General features: G+C 30.9%; 1 protein-coding gene across 1 annotated transcript; it reads left to right on the top strand.

Annotated features, from left to right (window-relative positions):
* The first annotated feature begins 11,852 nt into the window (after window positions 1-11,852).
* On the top strand, window positions 11,853-14,024 carry LOC111391394 (transcription factor MYB41-like). The gene is made up of 3 exons (XM_023016611.1): window positions 11,853-12,019; window positions 13,055-13,184; window positions 13,300-14,024. Exons 1-3 carry the CDS (start codon window positions 11,884-11,886, stop codon window positions 13,907-13,909), a joined length of 876 nt encoding a protein of 291 aa, XP_022872379.1. The 5' UTR covers window positions 11,853-11,883; the 3' UTR covers window positions 13,910-14,024.
* Window positions 14,025-20,322: the final 6,298 nt, after the last annotated feature.

The raw sequence follows: 20,322 nt of genomic DNA, 5'->3' as shown, positions 1-20,322 counted from the left end.
TGGTCTTAGACCTTCGATTAAGAAATTGTTAGAGATGACACCATACAATATGTTGCAGCCACAACTTCCTAATTTTAGCGGGATGAATTGTGGTTAATGACGTAAACAAATGAAGGTGTTAGTATGGTTCCCAAGACAAACTAGAAATCATAAAAATTTTTGAAACGATTTCGGACACTATGTCAACAAAACTAGCCATATATTTGAAGACTATGTATATAGTGGATCATAAGATTCTCGACGAATTGTTGGGTATTATCAATTTGAAAAGGCAGATATATGATTTGAGAATGTAAGAGAAAGCAATTGAAAACGAACCATATGGAGGAAAAAACTAAAAAAGTGGGAGCACACAAACAAGTCTAATGAGAAAGAACAACATTAAAGCATATTTGAAAGTTAGAGATGATATATATAATTATGAAACGTTATTAAAATATGAGAATGCGTAGAGAATAATTGTATTAAGATATCAAATGCTTTAATTTTTTCACTTCTTTTTTGCAAGTTTAATTGTGCCTCCTAATTTAAAATATCTGTGTCTTGTCACTGCCAAGGACATAGGACGAGAGGTGCTTGACCTAGGGGCACCACTTTTGTATCACTGGTGAGCCGTTATATATGTACCCAGCCTATTTATAGTTTAAGTTTTCGACAATTCAGCTCTAGTAAACAGTTTCAGTTTAACTTATCCAAGTGGTTTGAATTCAGGAAAAATATGGGTAAAATAGTGTACATATCATATTGAGTAATGCTATATATAACCAGTGCTTAAATATCAGTCTAGGTGATACTCATGTGAAATTAAATAAGAGGTATTATTAAATAAATTTCTTAATTCTACTTTTGAGCTTATCATTTAGTGTCACCTAAACTGCTATTTTAACACGAGTGCTACTTGATAGTATTATTCTAGTCTCTATGTTGTATTCAACTTTGGTTTGTTTACCGTGTCACCTGACATCAATATGAAGTCGTCAAGGAGTTTCACTTGAATAAATGTTTGGACATTAATGTCTAGTAAGAGGTAGTTGTACAATTTTTCAGCGTATGTACTCGAATTTAGTATTTTATTTCTATTTGACAGAAAATAAAAGGAAATTGGAAGAGTTCATATAGGATGTAGACATTAAAAAAAAAAAAAACATACAAACCAACAGACACAGTTAAAATGTAAAGCTGTCCGGATTATTGGATTCTGGGGTTCAAGGGAGTGGTGTCCTAGATTTAAGTCATGCACAATCTAGAACTTAAAAGTAGATTCAATACTTTGTTTGGAAGGAAACACGATGTGATAGCATCCCTATGTATTGTGTGTATAATTGTGCAAGTAGTCTGGTAATTTATGATAGGAATAGTGTTGTATTGTAACAATTGAATGGAAATGAAACTGGAATTCTGATGTATAAACTGAAAGTAAATGGTGAACTTTCCAGAGGTTCACTTCTCTCCTATTACAAACTCTACTTCTGTCTCCTGAATTATGTTTTCCCTCCCCCTTTATACAATCTATTCCCTTCTACAAAGACCTAATACAAATTAACAGAAAGACTTATAACATTAATGGCTTGGCATGTGCTGTTCAAATTCTTTCCACCTCTACTACTGGGTATTCCCTGCAGGGTATTGTGGAAGAGATGGAGTAATTTGTTTGGAGTGTTCTACTTGAATAATTACTTTTGGAATTTGCTGAGAATTTAAGTTTTATTCCTTATAATTCGCGTCAAGGTAGAGCTTGTTAGAATTGGATAGTTACTCGAATTCTAATGAATATTTTGATTGAAAAAAAAGGCTGGCCTTGAGATTTTTGGAGCCTTAGATCAATTTCAACTATGGGACCATATATATATGTAAAAATACATGTAAAATAAAATAAAAATGTGAGACCCTCACCGAAGTGGGGCTTTAAGAGATCACCTACCCCGCCAATAATCAGAGCCAACATTGATTGAAAATACTGTTAGAGGAGTATTGAGAGTTGGTAGTAGACTTAAAAATGTTTTGAACGAATCCAAGGTGAATTTGACTCCTATTTCCTCCCCAAATTCTCCATCATTAGTTTTATCTATTGTATTGAGATTTCACCTTATATTAAACTCTTCGTGTATTAATTCTCCTAGTATATTAAGGATTCTTTGTTTATAGATATGTTGTGTACAACGCATATTGGAAATGACCAATTGTCCAATTAATTATTAGTCCAGAGAGATACTTTGTAACTCCTTACTATTGGTTATAGTAAACTCTTCATCTTTGTCAGTGATTGTCTTGAATTTGGGTTTCCACATAAATCACATTTTCTTTTGTTGGGTTTTTTTTATACCCAATAAATCCCGGGTTATAATGTTAACGTGTGTTAATATTATTTAATAGGCATAGGCTGACGAATGAAATAAGTCCAACAACCAAGTTCATGAGCTATACCCGACCCAATTATATTTTCTCTTAGATGACTTGAATTTTGGCATGTTTACCTCTTTAAAGGTCCAACTTAAAGTCTAACCCTAGCGTATATATATGGCTATAACCCTAACCACTTTCTTGTGATGTTTTGTGTGGTTTTGAGAGAAAAATTAAGGAATCCCGGCTACCCCCTTTGTGTGTGAAAAAAAAGGCCTCTAGAAGTGTTCAAAATGCTTGTTTAACGTGTGCAATTGGTGGTTCCTTAATAGTATACCTTTGTGGTGTCTTCTCCTAGCCTTTGTGGCCACAAATCATCATTTTTTCTTGTCCTACGTGGGTAAGATTGAATTGCAACCGAGGTGAATTAATTGATTGTGGTTTGGAGCCGATTGGATTGGTTGTTGGTTGAGAAAGGTACGTTGGATTGAACTCGAAAATCACCAGTTTGAAGATCTTTCAAGAGAGCTTCCGCAAAATTTGGTATCAGAGCTTCAAGGTGGTGGTTTTGGCTCTCAAAATATAACAAAAAAATCATCCAGAAACCGGCAGAAACGAACCAGAAATCAAATCGAAGAAGCTGTCCAAAAACTGTCAAAATCAACCTCTGTTTTTCACATTTTTTGATCAATCCAGAAGCAGTTTTGGAAAACGGAGACTACTAGCGTGATGTGCAGGTGGAGGTGGACCCTACAGAGCAGCACATGGCGACGCGTGAGGACCACGCGCAAAGAAAAGAGGCGCGCATTAGGAGAAATTTCGAGGAGGTTTCTGTTCCTCACATTATTTCTGACATTTTTTGCATTGAAAGTTTTTTATTTCAGGTCCTACAGAAGAATCTGAACAACGTTGTTCTTCGGGCGTTCAAGACTCGATCGTGATTTTTTGGTTGCTGCAATTTCCAAAGACTTTAAGACGAATAGTTGTGGTCCTAAAGTGATAAATTTGCAACTCTCGTAATTTACAAATTCAGATAGATCTGCTTTGGTATATTGGTTTAACTCAGTAGTAGCAGATCATCGTGTGGGATGATCGTTAGGATTGGGAGTTGCCAGTTTATCTGTGTGAGACTTGTTGCATGAAAATTTGAATTTTTTGTTTATACACTTTCGTGTTTGCATTAATTATCCCGTTAGAACATCTGGACTTGACCCGTTCGAACAAGCCCTTGATCTAAAATTGTGAATCTTACGAAACCCTGGGAATCTAAAACGGTGTATATTGCGACTTTAGGATTACTCTGTGACCTATCTGTATTTTGGTTGTTCTGTTTTTATTAAAATGTCTTCACACTTTGAAGTTGAAAATTTTAATGGGAGAGGAGATTTTTCAATTTGCCAACAAAAAATGAATAGTATTTTGGTCCAACAAAAAGTTTCAAAAGCCATAAATGGCAAATTTTCTGTAAATTTAACAGAAGTACAAAAAGAAGAGTATGATGAACTTGCATACACTTCAATTATTTTACACCTGTCTGACACTGTTTTAAGAAAAGTAGGAAAATTGGATTATACAAAACAACTTTGAAAAAAGTTAGAAGACTTAGATTTGCTTAAGTCTACTCCTAATAAACTGTGCTTACTTGAACGATTTTTCAGCTTTAAAATGGATCCTTCAAAGGATCTTGATGACAATCTGGATGTTTTTAACAAGTTAGTTCAAGACATCGTTACTTGTGATGAAAAGGTATCTGAAACGTATAAAACTATTATCTTGCTTAATTCAATGCCTGATTCATATAGAGAAGTTAAGAATGCAATTAAGTACGATAGGGACACCTTAACACCAGGAGTAAGGAAATGGAGATTAAGGCTGAAAAAAGAAGATAAAAAAAGTGGTGAATTACACATGATAAGGAATATGATGAAGTTTAAGCAAATGAATTTGGGTAGAGCTCAAAATAGTAGTGATTTGAGTAGTGACTTGAGTGATGAAGATGGTAAGATGAAGGGTAAGGGACGAGACAAGTCTAGTGGCAGAAGATGTTACAGTTGTGGTAAGTCTGGACACTTTATTAGGAACTATCTCAAAAAAAAAAGATAAACTAAAAGGTAAGATGAGAGGTGAGGCGAGTTTGGTTGAGGGGTCGAGTTATGACTCTAGTAAGGTTTATTGAGAGTTAACCTATTTACTGCATATGCATCTATGTGCGGTCCTTTCTGCATGTACGTGACTGCCTCATTTTGTTGCATGATTATATGTTGCATTTCAATTTGTTTGATATCTGTGTTTGCATGAATTTGAGACAATATGATTACTTGGTGTAATTGCTTGCATACATAGTGGGTTAGAATGCATTAGCAGTGTATTGGTGTCTATTGGTGAGGTGGAGTGTAGATGCCTAGGGATATATTGTGGTTTGTACCAGGGATGTGGAGTGTGACATTTGGATCACGAGTGGAGATGTGATCAAATGTCTAGAGTCATTTATATGTAAAGAGACCCTGATCAGGTGGAGTATGAGAGAGATACTTCTATCACTTCTATTAAGTGGAGACCCATTATCCACGTAGGTTGAGAGAAGTGATGTGGAGATAGATAATTATCTCGTGGATTTAGGATCTATTGTGACCTACCAGTTAGACATGAGTTGGGTGATTAATCTAGTGAACTTGGTGGGCGATGAGAGGAGATATGTGTTCTCGAGGTGTGAGAAACACGGAATGAAATAGAATTAGTGTGGTGAAATTTTTTTTTAGAGTCATTTATGCATGTGTTGCATATGTGGCTGACCGTGGTTTGATTGACTTGATGTTAATTTATGATTCTATGTGAACGTGCTTCTAAAAAGATCTATATGTGTTATCCTATAGTATATCGTCATCGCATGTGTATTTGCTTATGATTGTTTACTGTTAAATATTTGCTTCTACTTGGGTATTTTTTGACCTTAGCCCTGATGAGTACATGTAGCGGGTATGATATATGTTTCAGGTTAGAAACACGAGGTAAGGTCTGTGATCCAATTTTATTGGCTACCTTGATTATGCAAATACTAACTGTGTGTTTTGATTGCTTGTAGATTTATTGGGCATCAAGGTGGAGATTTGTTGGGTTTTCGATACCCAATAAATTTTAGGCTATAATGTTAACGTAGGTGAATATTATTTCATAGGCATAGGCCGATGAATGAAATAAGTCCAACAATTAAGTCCATGAGCTACACCCGGCCCAATTATATTTCCTCTTGGATGACTTGAATTTTGACCCGTTTACCTCTTTAAAGGTCCAACTTAAAGCCTAACCCTAGAGTATATATATGGATATAACCCTAACCACTTTCTTGTGATATTTTATGTGGTTTTGAGAGAAAAATTAAGGAATCCCGACTGCCCCTTTTGTATGTGAAAAAAAGGCCTCTAGAAGTATCCAAAAACTTATTTAACGTGTGTAATTGGTGATTCCTTTATAGTATACATTTGTGGTGTCTTCTTCTAACCTTTGCAGCCACAAATCATCATATTTTCTTATCCTACGTGAATAAGATTGAATAGCAATCGAGGTGAATTAATTGATTGTGGTTTGAAGCCGATTGGACTGATTGTTGGTTGAGAAAAGTGTGTTGGACTGAACTCGAAAATCACTAATTTGAAGATTTTTCAAGTAGCTTCTTATTTGAGATAACAAAATTACAGAATGTCAATGCCTTAATTAAGAAGCTATCACGTAGAGCGACTATTGTGAACGTAGACTACAATTGCATTATTTATATCGGAAAGTTGTAAAGAGATGCGGCATTATATGTGAGTTATGGACCATGGTGGTGAGAATTTAAAGATTAAGTCCTTGTTTGAAATTGATTCTTTTCAAATTTACTTTTTTCGTATATATTTTCAACCATACATTCTACATTTTTCCATTTTTTTTAATTATACATTCTCTAAAAAAGAATACTTTTAATAAAATTAGTTCTCGAAAAATTAAATTCACGTAACCCTAAATTTTATTTTTTTCCTTAATTTTATAAAACATTAGATTTTGAAAATAAAAGTGTCACGCCAAGTGTGAAATATCTATACCCTCTTCTCTAAGGGCATGTTTGTTAAAGTGTATAATTGTTTACAAGTAGTGCGTCTCGATGAATGTGTAGTTAAAAAAGAGGTAAAAAAATTGTAGGTATTAGAGCATTTTGAGAAAACTCATCAAACTCGTTTTTGTCCACACTTCATATGAAGAGTATTTTCAAGAATCTCTTTATTTTTAAAGAGCATATTTTTTAATTTAAAGAGCATCTATAAATTTAAAGAGAAAATTTTTAAATACTTCAACGACCTCTTTATCTTTAATGCTTAAAATTTACTATTTTCAATATGTATTTATGATTTTTTTCCTGTCTTTTATTTTAACCAAATTCCCTCCAAATTATTATATTGTTTTCCTCCATTTTCTTTCTATATACTATTTAGCCCTCGTTTGGCCCACATTCTCTTTATCATTCTTTGTTTCTCTCTTATTTTCAACTACACAGTCTTTCATACAATAATATTACACGTAAATCGAAAACTTTTCATTTTTTTCAATCACACATTTTTGAAAAATCATTATTCCAACCATTAAAATTTGAAAAAAAAAATGAGGGCTAGACAGGGGCTTAATTGTGTCGATATATGAAGCATTGAAAGATTAAAATTAGAATATGTTAAATGCATATACTTAAAGAGAGTAAGTTTCAAACTCAAAGCATTTCCAAAAAATTCTCTAATTTTAAAGAGTGTATTCTACAATTTAGAGAGCATATATAAATTTAAGAATAATGTTACTTATCAACATTGGTATTTAACACCAACCTAATTGGCAACACTAGTAGTATTCAATTATAGATTCAATTAAATGAATCATATAATTTTTCACATTTAATTGAACGTATCACTTAATGCCACATAGATTGGTGTTGGACTGCATTTTTCTAAATTTAGAAATTAAAAAATTTTAAGCACTCCAACATGCTCTATATAATTAGTACTTAATTTTACTATTTCTAAAGAATGTTTATTGATCTTCTTTATCTTTTATTTTCATTAGTTTCCCCTCAAATTATTATATTATTTTCCTTTATTGAAATTTGAAATACTTTGAATATAGTAAATTATAAAGAATGAGTTTGGTTCTCCAAATCTGGATAGTCAAACACACTCTTTATATTATAATGTTAATTTAGAGAATTTCTTGAAATATAATTTTAAATGTCGACTCTTTAGAATAAGTAGTATCTTATATTTAACCTTTAAACAATCTCTTAAAGATGCTTTAAGCAATTATAAGTTTCGACAAACATACATATGATTTGCTCTAATAGCTAAACTTAACTCTAAACCTCACCCTAAAATCGAGAAGGTTGAACTAAAATGAAAATTGTGATTTAGTTATAGTGTGAAGTTGATTTTTTGAGAATTTATTTTGTAAAAGTGTGATTTTTTAAGAATAATAGGTTAAAAACGGTGTTTAGAAAAAGCGATGACTAGACGCAAAACGTCCCACCTCCTGCATTTTTTTTATTTTTTGCATTTTTCTTGGCTATGCGCACTTTTTAAAAAAAAATAAAAAAATTGTATTTTATAATTTTATATGTTTGATAGGTATTATTTTAATTATCAAATGATTTTTAGAGTGATTAAAAATTTAAAATATTATTAAAATAAAAAACATTTTTTTACGCCTAAACATGATCTTCGCATCTCGTCACGCTCTACACTTTTCAAGACGCTGGTTAAAATCTAGGGATGATTGGTGCAGCTCCAATATGGATTTGGAAATGAAGAACTTTGCGGGGGTGCGGGGTAGGTTTTATTTGGCATTAATGTATCAAATAACCACCTGCCATTTGCATGCCATGTAGGGCGACTGCCACGTAGGTTTTACTTTGCGGGGGGTGCGGGTAGGTTTTACTTGGCTCCAAATAGCATTATTCTAAATGAGTAATGTTATTCGTAGTCGTTCACTGTGGTAGTTCTCCTACGTAGCATACACATGACAGATGATTATTTGATGCATTAATATGGTAATTTTTTTTATACATTAATGTATCAAATAATCACCTATTATGTATATACCACATAGAACGACTATCGTAACGAACGATTGCAAATAACATTATTCTTAATAAATGTTTCTGAACGTGAAAATTTTGGGAGGAATTGTGGTTCTTTACTGCCCTGATCACAGACCGTACTCCACGTTGCTTCTTCAACCCTGTCCCCGCCATTAAAGCTCCTTTTATTTTCTCTCACTGTTATAATATCGTACAAGTGGGACTTCTACATATTCTTATAAAAGTTGACCAAAGATTATACTGATAAAGTTGATAAAAATTATGATTCTCGTAAATACGAGATTAAAATTAAAATTTAATCAATTGAAAAGTTCGTAAATTTTTAGCAAATTAAACAAGCACTAAGGGTCCGTTTGATTGGAAAAATAGAATTAAATTGAAAAAGAATTTCAAAGAATTAAATTGTCTAAAAATTATTTTTCTAAAAATTGTAAATTATTGTGTTTGATTGGTATAATTTCCACATGGAAAATGTTGAAATAAAAGTATTTTTTGATATTCATTTGGCTTTATTTTACATGAAAATTGTCAATTAAAGGGATAAAATTTATTGATATTGGGTATAAAATTTGTTTCCATTGCCAAAAAAAAAATCAAAAAAATCATCTATCTTTTGTTGTTCGTTTGTCTTTGTTTTACATGGAAAATGTCAGTTAAAGAAAAATATTTTTTACAATAATTCTTATAATTTATTTCAATAATAATAATAATAATAATCAAAGTAGGGTGGAAATTGATTTTCAAGGAAAACCAAGAAAAGAACAAGTTCCAAGACAATCAAGAAAATGAAATTTCATGGAAAAAGTGTGCTATCAAACACTACAATTTGGGTGGAAAATGAATTCCATTTTCCATAGAATTAGCCCCTTTTCTTGGTTTTCCACCCTACTTTTACGGTTTTATTTTTTTTTTTTTATAATGGAAATAAATTCTAAGAATTATTGTAAAAATATATATCCCTTTAATTAACAATTTTTATGTAAAATAAAGTCAAACAAACACCAAAAAATAAATGATTTTTTTGAATTTTTTTTTTGACAATGGAAACAAATGTCATTCTCAATACCAGTAAAATCTATCTATTTAATTGACAATTTTTACGTAAAACAAAGTTAAACGAACACTCAAAATCACTTTTATTTCAATATTTTTCACGTGAGAAATTACTCCAATTAAACACAATAAATTGACAATTCTCAGAAAAATAATTTCTAAGCAATTTAATTTCCTGAAATTCGTTTTCTTTCCACCCAAATTTCATCTTTGTAATCAAACGGATCGTAAGTTATTGAAATTATATTTTTATCTATTATAATTGCTTATAAATTGGTCAAATTATAGTTTTATCTATACATGACGAAGAATCCATAACTCTATCATTTTTTTTTTAACCACACTCCTTGAAACTTAGGGTCTGTTTGATTACAAAAATAGAATTTGGGTGGAAAGAAAATGAATTCCAAGAAATTAAATTGCCTAGAAATTATTTTCCTGAGAATTGTCAATTTATTGTATTTGATTGATATAATTTCTCACATGGAAAATGTTAAAATAAAAGTGTTTTTTAGTGTTCGTTTGATTTTGTTTTACATGAAATTATCAATTAAAGGGATAAAATTTACTGTTATTGATGATAGAATTTGTTTTTATTGCAAAAAAAAAAAAAAAAAAAAAACACAAAAAAAAAATCTATTTTTTTTTTTTCGTTTAATTTTTTTTTAAGAAAATCATCTATCTTTTGCTGTTCGTTTGACTTTATTTTACATAGAAATTGTCAATTAAAAGGAATTTTTTTTTTTACAATAATTCTTAGAATTTGTTTTCATTGCCAACAAAAAAAAAATTAAAAATTGCTACAGTAACTAGGAAAATGAATTCTATCTCCTCAATTAGATGGAAAATATCTATGTGGCAACAAAAGCAAGAAAACCAATTTCATGAAAAATAGATGGTATCAAATACCATTAATTGAGTAAAAGATGAAAAACTTATTCCATATTCCATGGAAAATGATCCAATCAAACACTACCTTAGTGCTTATAAATACTTACAAACTTAACCTATTAAATTTAAGAATAATGCTACTTTGTCAGAAAATATGTGACATAATGGTTGACATAATGAGTGTTGGCAAAATGTGATTAGTTGAAAAAAATGACTGTATTTTAAATAATTCAATGATAGATAATCACGTGACATTATGTCAAGTATTATATAAGTTATTATGTTTATGTAGCATGATTGTAAATTTAAATGGACAATTCAATACAATTAAAACTCGGACGAGAATACAGATTTCAGAATAAATATATTTTTAGAGAGTGAACGATATGAATACATACATAGTGTGTCCTTTCATAATTGGAGGAGGGTTATTCAATGCTCATCTTCACAGTATGTCAGAGAAAGTCTATCTGCATTTACTCCAAATACTGTTCCTTGTCGGCTCACAGCTTTAAACAATTAACCCCATTGGTCCAGCTAGTAAAAAGTATTAGAATCTTCCAAAGTAAAATTGTCCCACGAATTTAAGAAGTTCAAACAAGCCACTTGAATTTCAAAATTGATGTTACAAGATGAATCATCATCTTACGAAGCATCTTAAAATGTATATTCCAATATGATTTTCTAAGAATATAATAATCAAACTTCGACTAGTCTTTATAAAGATTAGAATTTCAGGATAGTAAATTTTACATAGCTCAATCAAGCAATCATATCCTTTTATATTTCAAACAAGTAGAACTCAAATTCAAGATTGATATAGGAAACGAGTCATCATCTAAACATACGTATTTAGCCCATGTTTAGCCCCTGTTTGATCCTCATTACCTAAAAATGAAAATGAAGGGAATAGTATTTTTTAGAAAAATGAGTAGTTGAAAAAGAAGGAAAAGTTTTCGATTTACGTGTAATATTATTGTATGGAAGATTGTGTGGTTGAAAGTAGAAAAGAAAAAAATGGAATGTAATGTAATTTAATTTAATAGGGATCAAACATGGGCTTAAGCCACATTCTAGGAAAAAAGCATTATTCATGTCAAATCAATGAAAAATGTGTGATTAAAAAATAAGAAAAATTTTTAAATTTGAGTGTAATATTATTTTATTGAAAAATATATGATTTAAATGATATCAAATCATTGTTAAAGAATATATTTTTTTAAAATAATATAATTCAAACAAGCCTTATTATTTAACTTGAGAGGAAAAGGGTACACTTAGATCGCATTGAATGCACAATTTTCTTGTCTCATTGACAATCATTCAATTTCCTCAAAATTTTCCATATATCTCTAAACTACTTTGAAATGTCTTTTCACATTTATTTATAGAGAGCTTCAAGTTCTCATTTCTATAGTACTGTCTGTTCATTCAAGTCATTAAAGTAGAGTAAAAAAAACCCAGTGAGTGAGCGTTTTGTGTGTGTATTAATGGGGAGAAAACCGTGTTGTGAAAAGAAGGGACTGAAGAAAGGGCCGTGGACGGCGGATGAAGATAAGAAATTGGTTGAGTATATCACCAACAATGGCAGCCATGGCAGCTGGTGTTCCCTACCAAAACTTGCAGGTTCCATTGCTTTCTACTGAGTCACTTAAATTTGTGCAAATATGGAATTAATGGATTAATACTCGAATAGTGTTCATAGGAATGAGTGATTTTTAGCATGTTCTGTCTTTGTAACGTGCAAGAGGTTTCATATCGGACATTACTAGATAAGATTAATGTTATCGAATACTGTCTTTAGTGGTAAAAAGTTATGTATTGGACATGATTAAGATTAAGACCCCGTTTGATACCCATTTTTTTCCAAAATATTTCAACCACACATTCTTTATTAAAATAATATTACACATAAATAAAAAAACTTTTCCTTATTTCTCAACTATATATTTCACATTAATTTACTATTGTAAAATACATTTTTACATAAAAATACTTATCAAACACCCTTCAGTTTGCTTCGGATAAAAAAATTAATTAAAATTTTATTTATTATACTATCAAGTCAGTTTGCTTCGGATAAAAAAATTAATTAAAATTTTATTTATTATACTATCAAGTCATGCCCATTATGTGCACCAAACAAGCACTTAGTACTCTTCGAATGTTGTGTGTTGAAATTGTATAGAGCAACAATCTCAAAGTTGAGAACCTTTTCAACGTCGACAGAATTGCTAGCTTCTCGTATTTTGCTAGAGATGAAACACGACGTGCAACGAGAGAAATTTTCGTAACTGCTATCTGTTGTAGTTCTCAGTGATTTACTCAAACCATGTTTCTAGGACAAGTTAAAGTTACGCAAAAGCAAGAATAAGCAATATATGAAATAAGATAAAAAATACAAGATTTACGTGGAAACTCAAGATGGGAAAAACCTCGGATATAGAGGAGAAATTCACTATATATATGTCGCACTGGGAGTTTTTCGGGTTGAACCCAACAGACTTTTGGTCACCGTGTTCTAACAGTTTAAATCTTGTTCTTATTCTGCATAGTGCTCTAGTTTTTCTCTTCTTGAAAAAAGTCTAAGAAGCTCTTTCCTCTTAGAACAGTTTGAGCACTATTAAAATAATTGGCGGTGTACGTTTTTTCGTTTCACAGGTCTTCTTCGTTGCGGGAAAAGTTGCCGACTTCGTTGGACAAACTATCTTAGACCAGACATTATACGAGGTCCCTTTAGCTCCGAGGAAGAGAAGCTTGTTATAGAATTGCATGGCATTCTCGGAAACAGGTTCCCATTCTTATTAGCATTTGTTATTATTTTATTAACGAGGTGGATTAGACATAAACTTTGACTATTTTTTAACGTAATTTTTTGGGGAAAATCCTAATTTGAAACTGATCAGATGGGCAGCCATTGCATCTCAACTGCCGGGAAGAACAGACAATGAGATCAAGAACTTATGGAACACCCATCTGAAGAAGCGTGTGCTTAAAGTCGGCATTGATCCTCAAACTCACACGCATCCCTTGACATCCAATGGATTGGTGGAAAGATGTCCTGCATCTCCCTCGACACTACATATGATACAATGGGAGAGTGTAAGGCTCGAAGCCGAAGCTCGTCTCTCAAGAGAAACACTATTTGGAAAATCGGATTCTGACTATTTCTTACGCTTGTGGAATTCCGAGGTTGGAGAAGCATTTCAAAAATTCGACAAGGGCAACAAAACTGCTTGTCAATATTCAGTCTCAACTTCATCAACAAAGCACGGATCAATATCAGGAACCACGACAGAAATGTGTCTGATTCGAACAGGTTCATCAGTGGATGCAGACTGCAAGAACAGCGAAGGGTACGCTGACGATGTTGTCTTGCCAAAGTCGGATTCCATGAATTCTAATGAAATAGAGGATTCGTCCGAATCTGTGTTGCAGTTTCTATTGGATTTCCCTAGTAACAATGATGGCTATAGCGTAAATCCTGCCTTCTTCAATGAAAGATCCTTGAACTGATCTCTTAAGGATAAAGAATTTTTGCTGGGGTTTTTTGTGTTCCAGCTTTAGAGGAATGTTGGGGAATGAGTTGTTCGGCCAATGTATGAGACATATTTGGTACACAATATTCGATAGTACAAGACCTTTCCTAGTTAACCTATACATTTTGTGCAAGTTTAAATTGTACCTTTAAAAATAGACACGAAATTGGGTAACATTATTTAACACACTGAACAAATTCTTAGTTCAATCGGTGATCAGCCCAATAACCGCCCCCATCTTCCCATCACTCGTTTTCTTAATATAAATCATGAATCATTAGAGCCTTTCTGATTTCAATTAGCTCTGTTGCCTTTTGTTCAAAAGGCAAAACTCTCGTTGCAATTTGGCAATCTGAGGAAAAGTTAAGGTGTATACACAGAAACCATTGGAAATTGGTTAGAGCGTTAAAACTAAAAATGCAGAAAAAGTGACTTTCGTGTCAACTTTGACGGACTTGATCCAATAGTCAAATTACAAATGTAAATAGACTAATTTGTTCTACTCGTCGAGTGGATCATCGTGGTATATTTGAAATCTCAAAATCAATTATGTGTGAACGAGAAATTGTCATTCAAAATTGAAAGAAAAATATAGGAAAACCAGACCTGGGTCTTACCTAACTTCGTCGCTCGCTTATTGCTCAAACGAAATGCTACCAATAGGTGGGCGAAAAGTATCTTTTAAAATTTTGACATTAGAGCGAGAGGCCAACGACAAGCTAGCGACAGCAACTGATACTTCTCCTTGTAAAGTTGCGAGGTTTGATACGTATCAATTCACTCACAACCCCTCATCCTCTATAAATAGAACCCTTTGGATGTTTATAATACATCCATATCACTTTCGCATTGCATAAAATCTCTTGCAAAAACTCTCCAAATATCATTTCATATCTTTTTCCTTATAATGAGGATAAACTCCATTTGAGTTCACTGTTACTTGTGATTTAAAATACTTCTACCACAAGTTGAATCTGTTATATCTTGAAAGGGAAGTGCCATGAACCGTTAGCATCGTTGCGAAGCAATTTGTGTTAAGAATTTCTAAAATGAAAGTTTGCAGAAAAAGAATACTACATTCAGATATTAATCTCATTTAGTGCTATTTGTGTAATTGCTCAACTTGTTTTTAAGCCAACCTTGAGCCCAAATCAATCCTAAGCTACTAAAATTTAGAAATGAATTGTTATTCTTGTTATAGATTTGCGTGGTTTGTACCCTCTCTATTTTCGGTTGACGCAATTCTAACAGACGAGAGTATATTTCGATCTATGCAAGACAAATTTAACCACTCAAGTCGTCAATTTTGAAATTTATCCTCTATAGGTGTCATCTATACATAGTGCTTGTTTGGTAGGAATTTTGATAATTAATTTCTTGATCGTTAAAAATAAAATGGGTTCTAGGTGTAAGAGAAAAATTCAAAAATAACTGTTGGAATAGCGAAATAACGGTAAAAAAAATTGATTTAAATTGGCTTAAAATCTAAACCAAGCAAACTTTTAAAACACATATATTAAAGTTGTCATTTTCAAAATTTCAAAATTTATTGATATATTCTCTTTTCTTATCTCTCATATTCATAAAGATGAGTCAATAGCTAGAGAGCATCTACAAGGGATTCTTTAAAACAAAAAATACTCTCTATTTTAAAAAGTTAACCATTAAAATCATGTTTCAAGAGATTGTTTAAATTAACATTTTAATATAGAGAGTAAGTTTGACTTTTCAAATTTGAATAACCAAACTCACCTCTATAATTAAACGTATTCAAAGTGTTTTCAATTTTTAATATAGAAAAATAATAAAATAATCTATAAAAAGGTTAGTTTTAAATTTCGAGAGTAAAACCCACTCTCTAAAGTTGAATACATTCAAAATGTTTCAATTTTCAATATAGGAAAATAATAAATTAATCTAAACAAAAGCTAGTTTTAAAATTGGAGAGCCAAACCCGCTCTCTAAAATTAAATGCATTTAAAGTATTTTAGTTTTCAATATGAAAAAATAATAAAATAATCTAGAGAAAAACTAGTTAAAATAAAAGAAAGAGAAAAATAATAAATATTTTTTATAGTAGTAAAATTAAATATTAAATATAAAGAGTTTATTGGAGTACTTCAAAATTTTAATTATCTAAATCTATAGTTGCTCCCCAAAATAATAGAACATATTGAGAGCCAAACACACTTTCTAAAATTAAATGTGTTCAAAGTGTTTCAATTTTTAATATATAAAAATAATAAAATAATTTAGAGAGAAATTAGTTAAAATAAAAGAAATCGAAAAATAATAAATATTTTTTGAGAATAATAAAATTAAGTGTTAAATATAAAGAGTTTGTTAGAGCAGTTCAAAATTTTAACTCTCTAAATTTATATATGCTCTTTAAATGATAAAATATACTTAAAAAAAAAAAAAAAAGGAGTCTGTTGGAGACTTGAAATAGAAGTTTTCTTGTCTATTTTTCATGGGTTAAATCATTAAAATGGTACCGCCACTAATACTTATCTTTGCAATTTTTCCAAAGGAATGAAAAAGAAAAAGAAATTATGGTGGTTAGAATGGTATAATGGCCCATCAAAATTATGTGTCAAATGTCTACCTCAGTGATAAAATCGCATTGTCCATCAGCGTTTTGTACATAAAGTTGACTAAGCCTCGTTTGGCCTTGATTCTTTTCAAATTTTAATGATTGAAATAGTATTTTTTTTTTTTTGAAAAATATGTAGTTAAAAAAGAATGAAAAGTTATGGTGTGTTTGATTACATTTATTTTCCATGAAAAATATCAATTTTTCACCTAAATTCTTACTTAAAGTGTTTGATTGCTATTTTTTTCCATGAAAAATATTTTCCAACTTTTGAAAATATGTCTAATTTTCCTTGTTTTTAAGGAAAACATAATCTTTGGGTAGAGGTAGTTTTTATTTTCCACAAAAGATGGAAAACATTTTCTTTTCTAGGTGATATTTTCCATGTAATATTATTTTATGAAAAATTGTGTGGTTAAAAATAAGAGAGAAAAAGAATGAAAAATAGAATGGGGGCCAAACAAGGGCTAAGACATTTTTAAGTGTTTTTGCATGACATTCTTATTTTTAGAGGGTTTTTGATACCCATTTTACAGAAAAATTAATTTTAAAATAGTAGATTGATAGAAAATGTGTAAATAAAAAATAATGAAAAGTTTTTTTATTAACGTATAACATTATTTTAATGAAAAATGTGTGGTTAAAAAGAAAATAGAAAAAAATATATTTTTATAAAAATAATAATCAAATGGAGCCTTAAAATTTCATTAATTAATGCATGTCATCTAAAACAATTAGCATTGCTTATCGAGGATAGCATTTATTGATATAGTAAAGTTTGAAGAACTTTAAAAACATGGAACAAAGTTTGTTTGTTTATAGGGACAATTACTTGACCTACATAAATTTGTGGTCTCAAAGTTTGTTTATTGTATGTGTGGACTCTCAACCAACTTTTCAAGTAAAGTAAACTACGTCGGCATGGGACCGCCAAAAGCTGTGGTCGGCATGAAATTTGCTTATAAGTAATTCTAATTCACTTTTAAGCTCAGCCAATCATGCTTAGCTAATTTATCATATCTCCCATCCCTGTATTCCGGAAGGATGAAATCAAGTGTGCAAACAGTTGGTTTACAGGACGGTGCTGAATGTACAGGGTACGATCAGGGGTGAACTTGAAGGGATTATAGTGTCAATTGACCCTCTAGATTGTGGGGCGGGGGCGAGGGTGGGGGAATTGTTTAGTTTGGGGGAATTGTTTTTTTTTTTTTTTTAAGCTTTTTCTTTATTAGAAAATACTCTATAAATTTTATTTGTGACCCCCTAATTCAAGTCATATGGGTTCGCCCGAGGTACGGGTTCACGTACCTAACACTAACAACATAGAGGGTGAGAGGGATTTTTTCCTAGATTTTTATATCGGGACCCACTTGGAGTGAGTGTTTCAAAACCCCTGTACACCCAGCATTATTGTTGTAAATAAAACTCAACAAGGCTATGTTTGATATGGAATATTTTCTATGGAACTAGAAATGTTTTTTAGAGTTTTCCCTTTTTTTGTTGTTTGATTAGAAAGTTTTCCATGAAATTCAATTTTTCTCTTTCAACCCCGCGGGACCTCAAATTCCATGAATTGGTTGAAAAACAATTCCCATGGTTTTGGTGGGGATTGGCTTTTCCAAGTTTTTTATTTTTTTGGCAATCGAAACAAATTTTAAAGACAATTGTAAAAAAATCTATCAATTTAGACAATTTACATGAAAAAAGTTAAACGGACACCAAAAGATCCAAAATTTAAACATTTTTCAAGTGAAAAATTATACCAATTAAACACATTTAATTAACAATATTCAATAAAATAAGTTCTAGACAATTCAATTCTCTGAAAGTCGTTGTTTTTCTACCCAAATTTCATTCTTACAATCAAACGGATCCTAAGAGTGTGTTTGATCGGCATGGACAATATCACATTAAAAAAAGAATATATTTTCCTTGTTTTGAAGAAACAAAAACCACATCTACCCAAGAAAAATATTTTCCTTAAAAAAACGAAAATTAGACATATTTTGAAAAGTTGAAAAATATTTTCTATGGAAAAAAATAGCAATCAAACACCCCAAGTAGGAATTTGGGTGAAAAATATGACTTTTTCACTCAATTCCTACTTGAGGTGTTTGATTGCTAATTTTTTCCATATAAAATATTTTTCAACTTTTGAAAATATACTTAATTTTCTTTATTTTTAAGGAAAATATTTTTTTGGGTGGAAGTGATTTTTATTTTTCACAAAAAAAGGAAAATATTTTTTTTTAAGTGATATTTTTCATATCAATCAAATACGCTTTAAAATATGTAAATCTGTAAAAATTCTAGCAAAAAAATCTGTCACTGTAGCTTGATTTTGGAATCTGACTACGTTACACAGAAAAATCGACAAAACAACAGAAACTGACAGACATCAAGGAACGCGCTGGTAGACTTTTCAACCATAATCTATAATTTGCTTCTTCCTTTTATATTCACTTAAAATAAAAACTAGCGTAATTAGCACAAAACATCCATACTTTTCGTCGTCTGGATTCGTCCCTAGGTACGAGTTCACATACCTAACACTCACAACACCGAGGGTGGGTGGGATTTTTTTCTGGATTTTTATATCGGGACCCACTTATTGGGAGTGTTTCAGAACCCCTGTACACTCAGCATTATTGTTGCAAATAAAACTCAATTAGGCCATGTTTGATATGGAATATTTTCCATGGAACTAGGAAATTTTTTTTAGAGTTTTCCCTTTTTTTGTTGTTTGATTGGAGAGTTTTCCATGAAATTCAATTTCTCTCTTTCAACCCCACGTGATCTCAAATTCCATGAATTGGTGGAAAACCAATTCCCGTGGTTTTGGTGGGAATTGGCTTTTCCAAGTTCTTTTATTTATTTTTATTTTTTTTGGCAATCGAAACAAATTCTAAAGACAATTATAAAAAAAATCTATCCATTTAATTGACAATTTACATGAAAAAAACTCAAACGAATACCAAAAGATTCAAAATTTAAACATTTTTTGAGTGAAAAATTATACTAATCAAATACATTTAATTGACAATTTTCAATAAAATAAATTCTAGGCAATTCAATTCCATGAAAATCGTTTTCTTTCCACCCAAATTTCATTATTGTAATCAGACGGATCATAAGAGTGTGTTTGATTGGCATGAACAATATCACACTGGAAAAGAATATATTTTCCTTGTTTTGAAGAAAACAAAAATCACCTCTACCCAAGGAAAATATTTTCCTTAAAAACAACGAAAATTAGGTATATTTTGAAAGTTGGAAAATATTTTTTAAGAAAAAAATAGCAATCAAACACCCAAAGTAGGAATTTTGGTGGAAAATAAATATAATCAATCACACCGATGTGATTGATTATATTTATTTTCCATGAAAAATATGACTTTTTCACTCAATTCCTACTTGAGGTATTTGATTGCTAATTTTATTCATGGAAAACATTTTTCAACTTTTTAAAATATGCTTAATTTTTTTTATTTTTAAGAAAAATATTTTTTTTGGGTGGAAGTAATTTTTATTTTTAAAAAAAGAAGGAAATTTTCTTTTTTTTAAGAAATATCCTCTAAAATATGTAAATCCATAAAAATTCTAGCAAAAAAAATCTCACTGTAGCTTGATTTTGGAATCTGACTACGTTACACAGAAAAATCGACAAAACAACAGAAACTGACAGACATCAAGGAACGCGCTGGTAGACTTTTCAACCATAATCTATAATTTGCTTCTTCCTTTTATATTCACTTAAAATAAAAACTATTAAATTCCTCTAGTAAACGCCTTATTTA

This window comes from Olea europaea, unplaced genomic scaffold (genome assembly GCF_002742605.1).
Source record: "Olea europaea var. sylvestris unplaced genomic scaffold, O_europaea_v1 scaffold786, whole genome shotgun sequence".
Classification (NCBI taxonomy): Eukaryota; Viridiplantae; Streptophyta; class Magnoliopsida; order Lamiales; family Oleaceae; genus Olea; species Olea europaea.
This window is presented reverse-complemented; position numbering and strand designations above follow the sequence as displayed.

Coding starts and splice junctions, on each gene's coding strand:
- LOC111391394 (XM_023016611.1), top strand. CDS start 11,884: ATGGGGAGAAAACCGTGTTGTGAAAAGAAGGGACTGAAGAAAGGGCCG. Junction 12,020..13,054: donor TTCCCTACCAAAACTTGCAG/GTTCCATTGCTT, acceptor TTCGTTTCACAG/GTCTTCTTCGTTGCGGGAAA. Junction 13,185..13,299: donor CATGGCATTCTCGGAAACAG/GTTCCCATTCTT, acceptor GAAACTGATCAG/ATGGGCAGCCATTGCATCTC.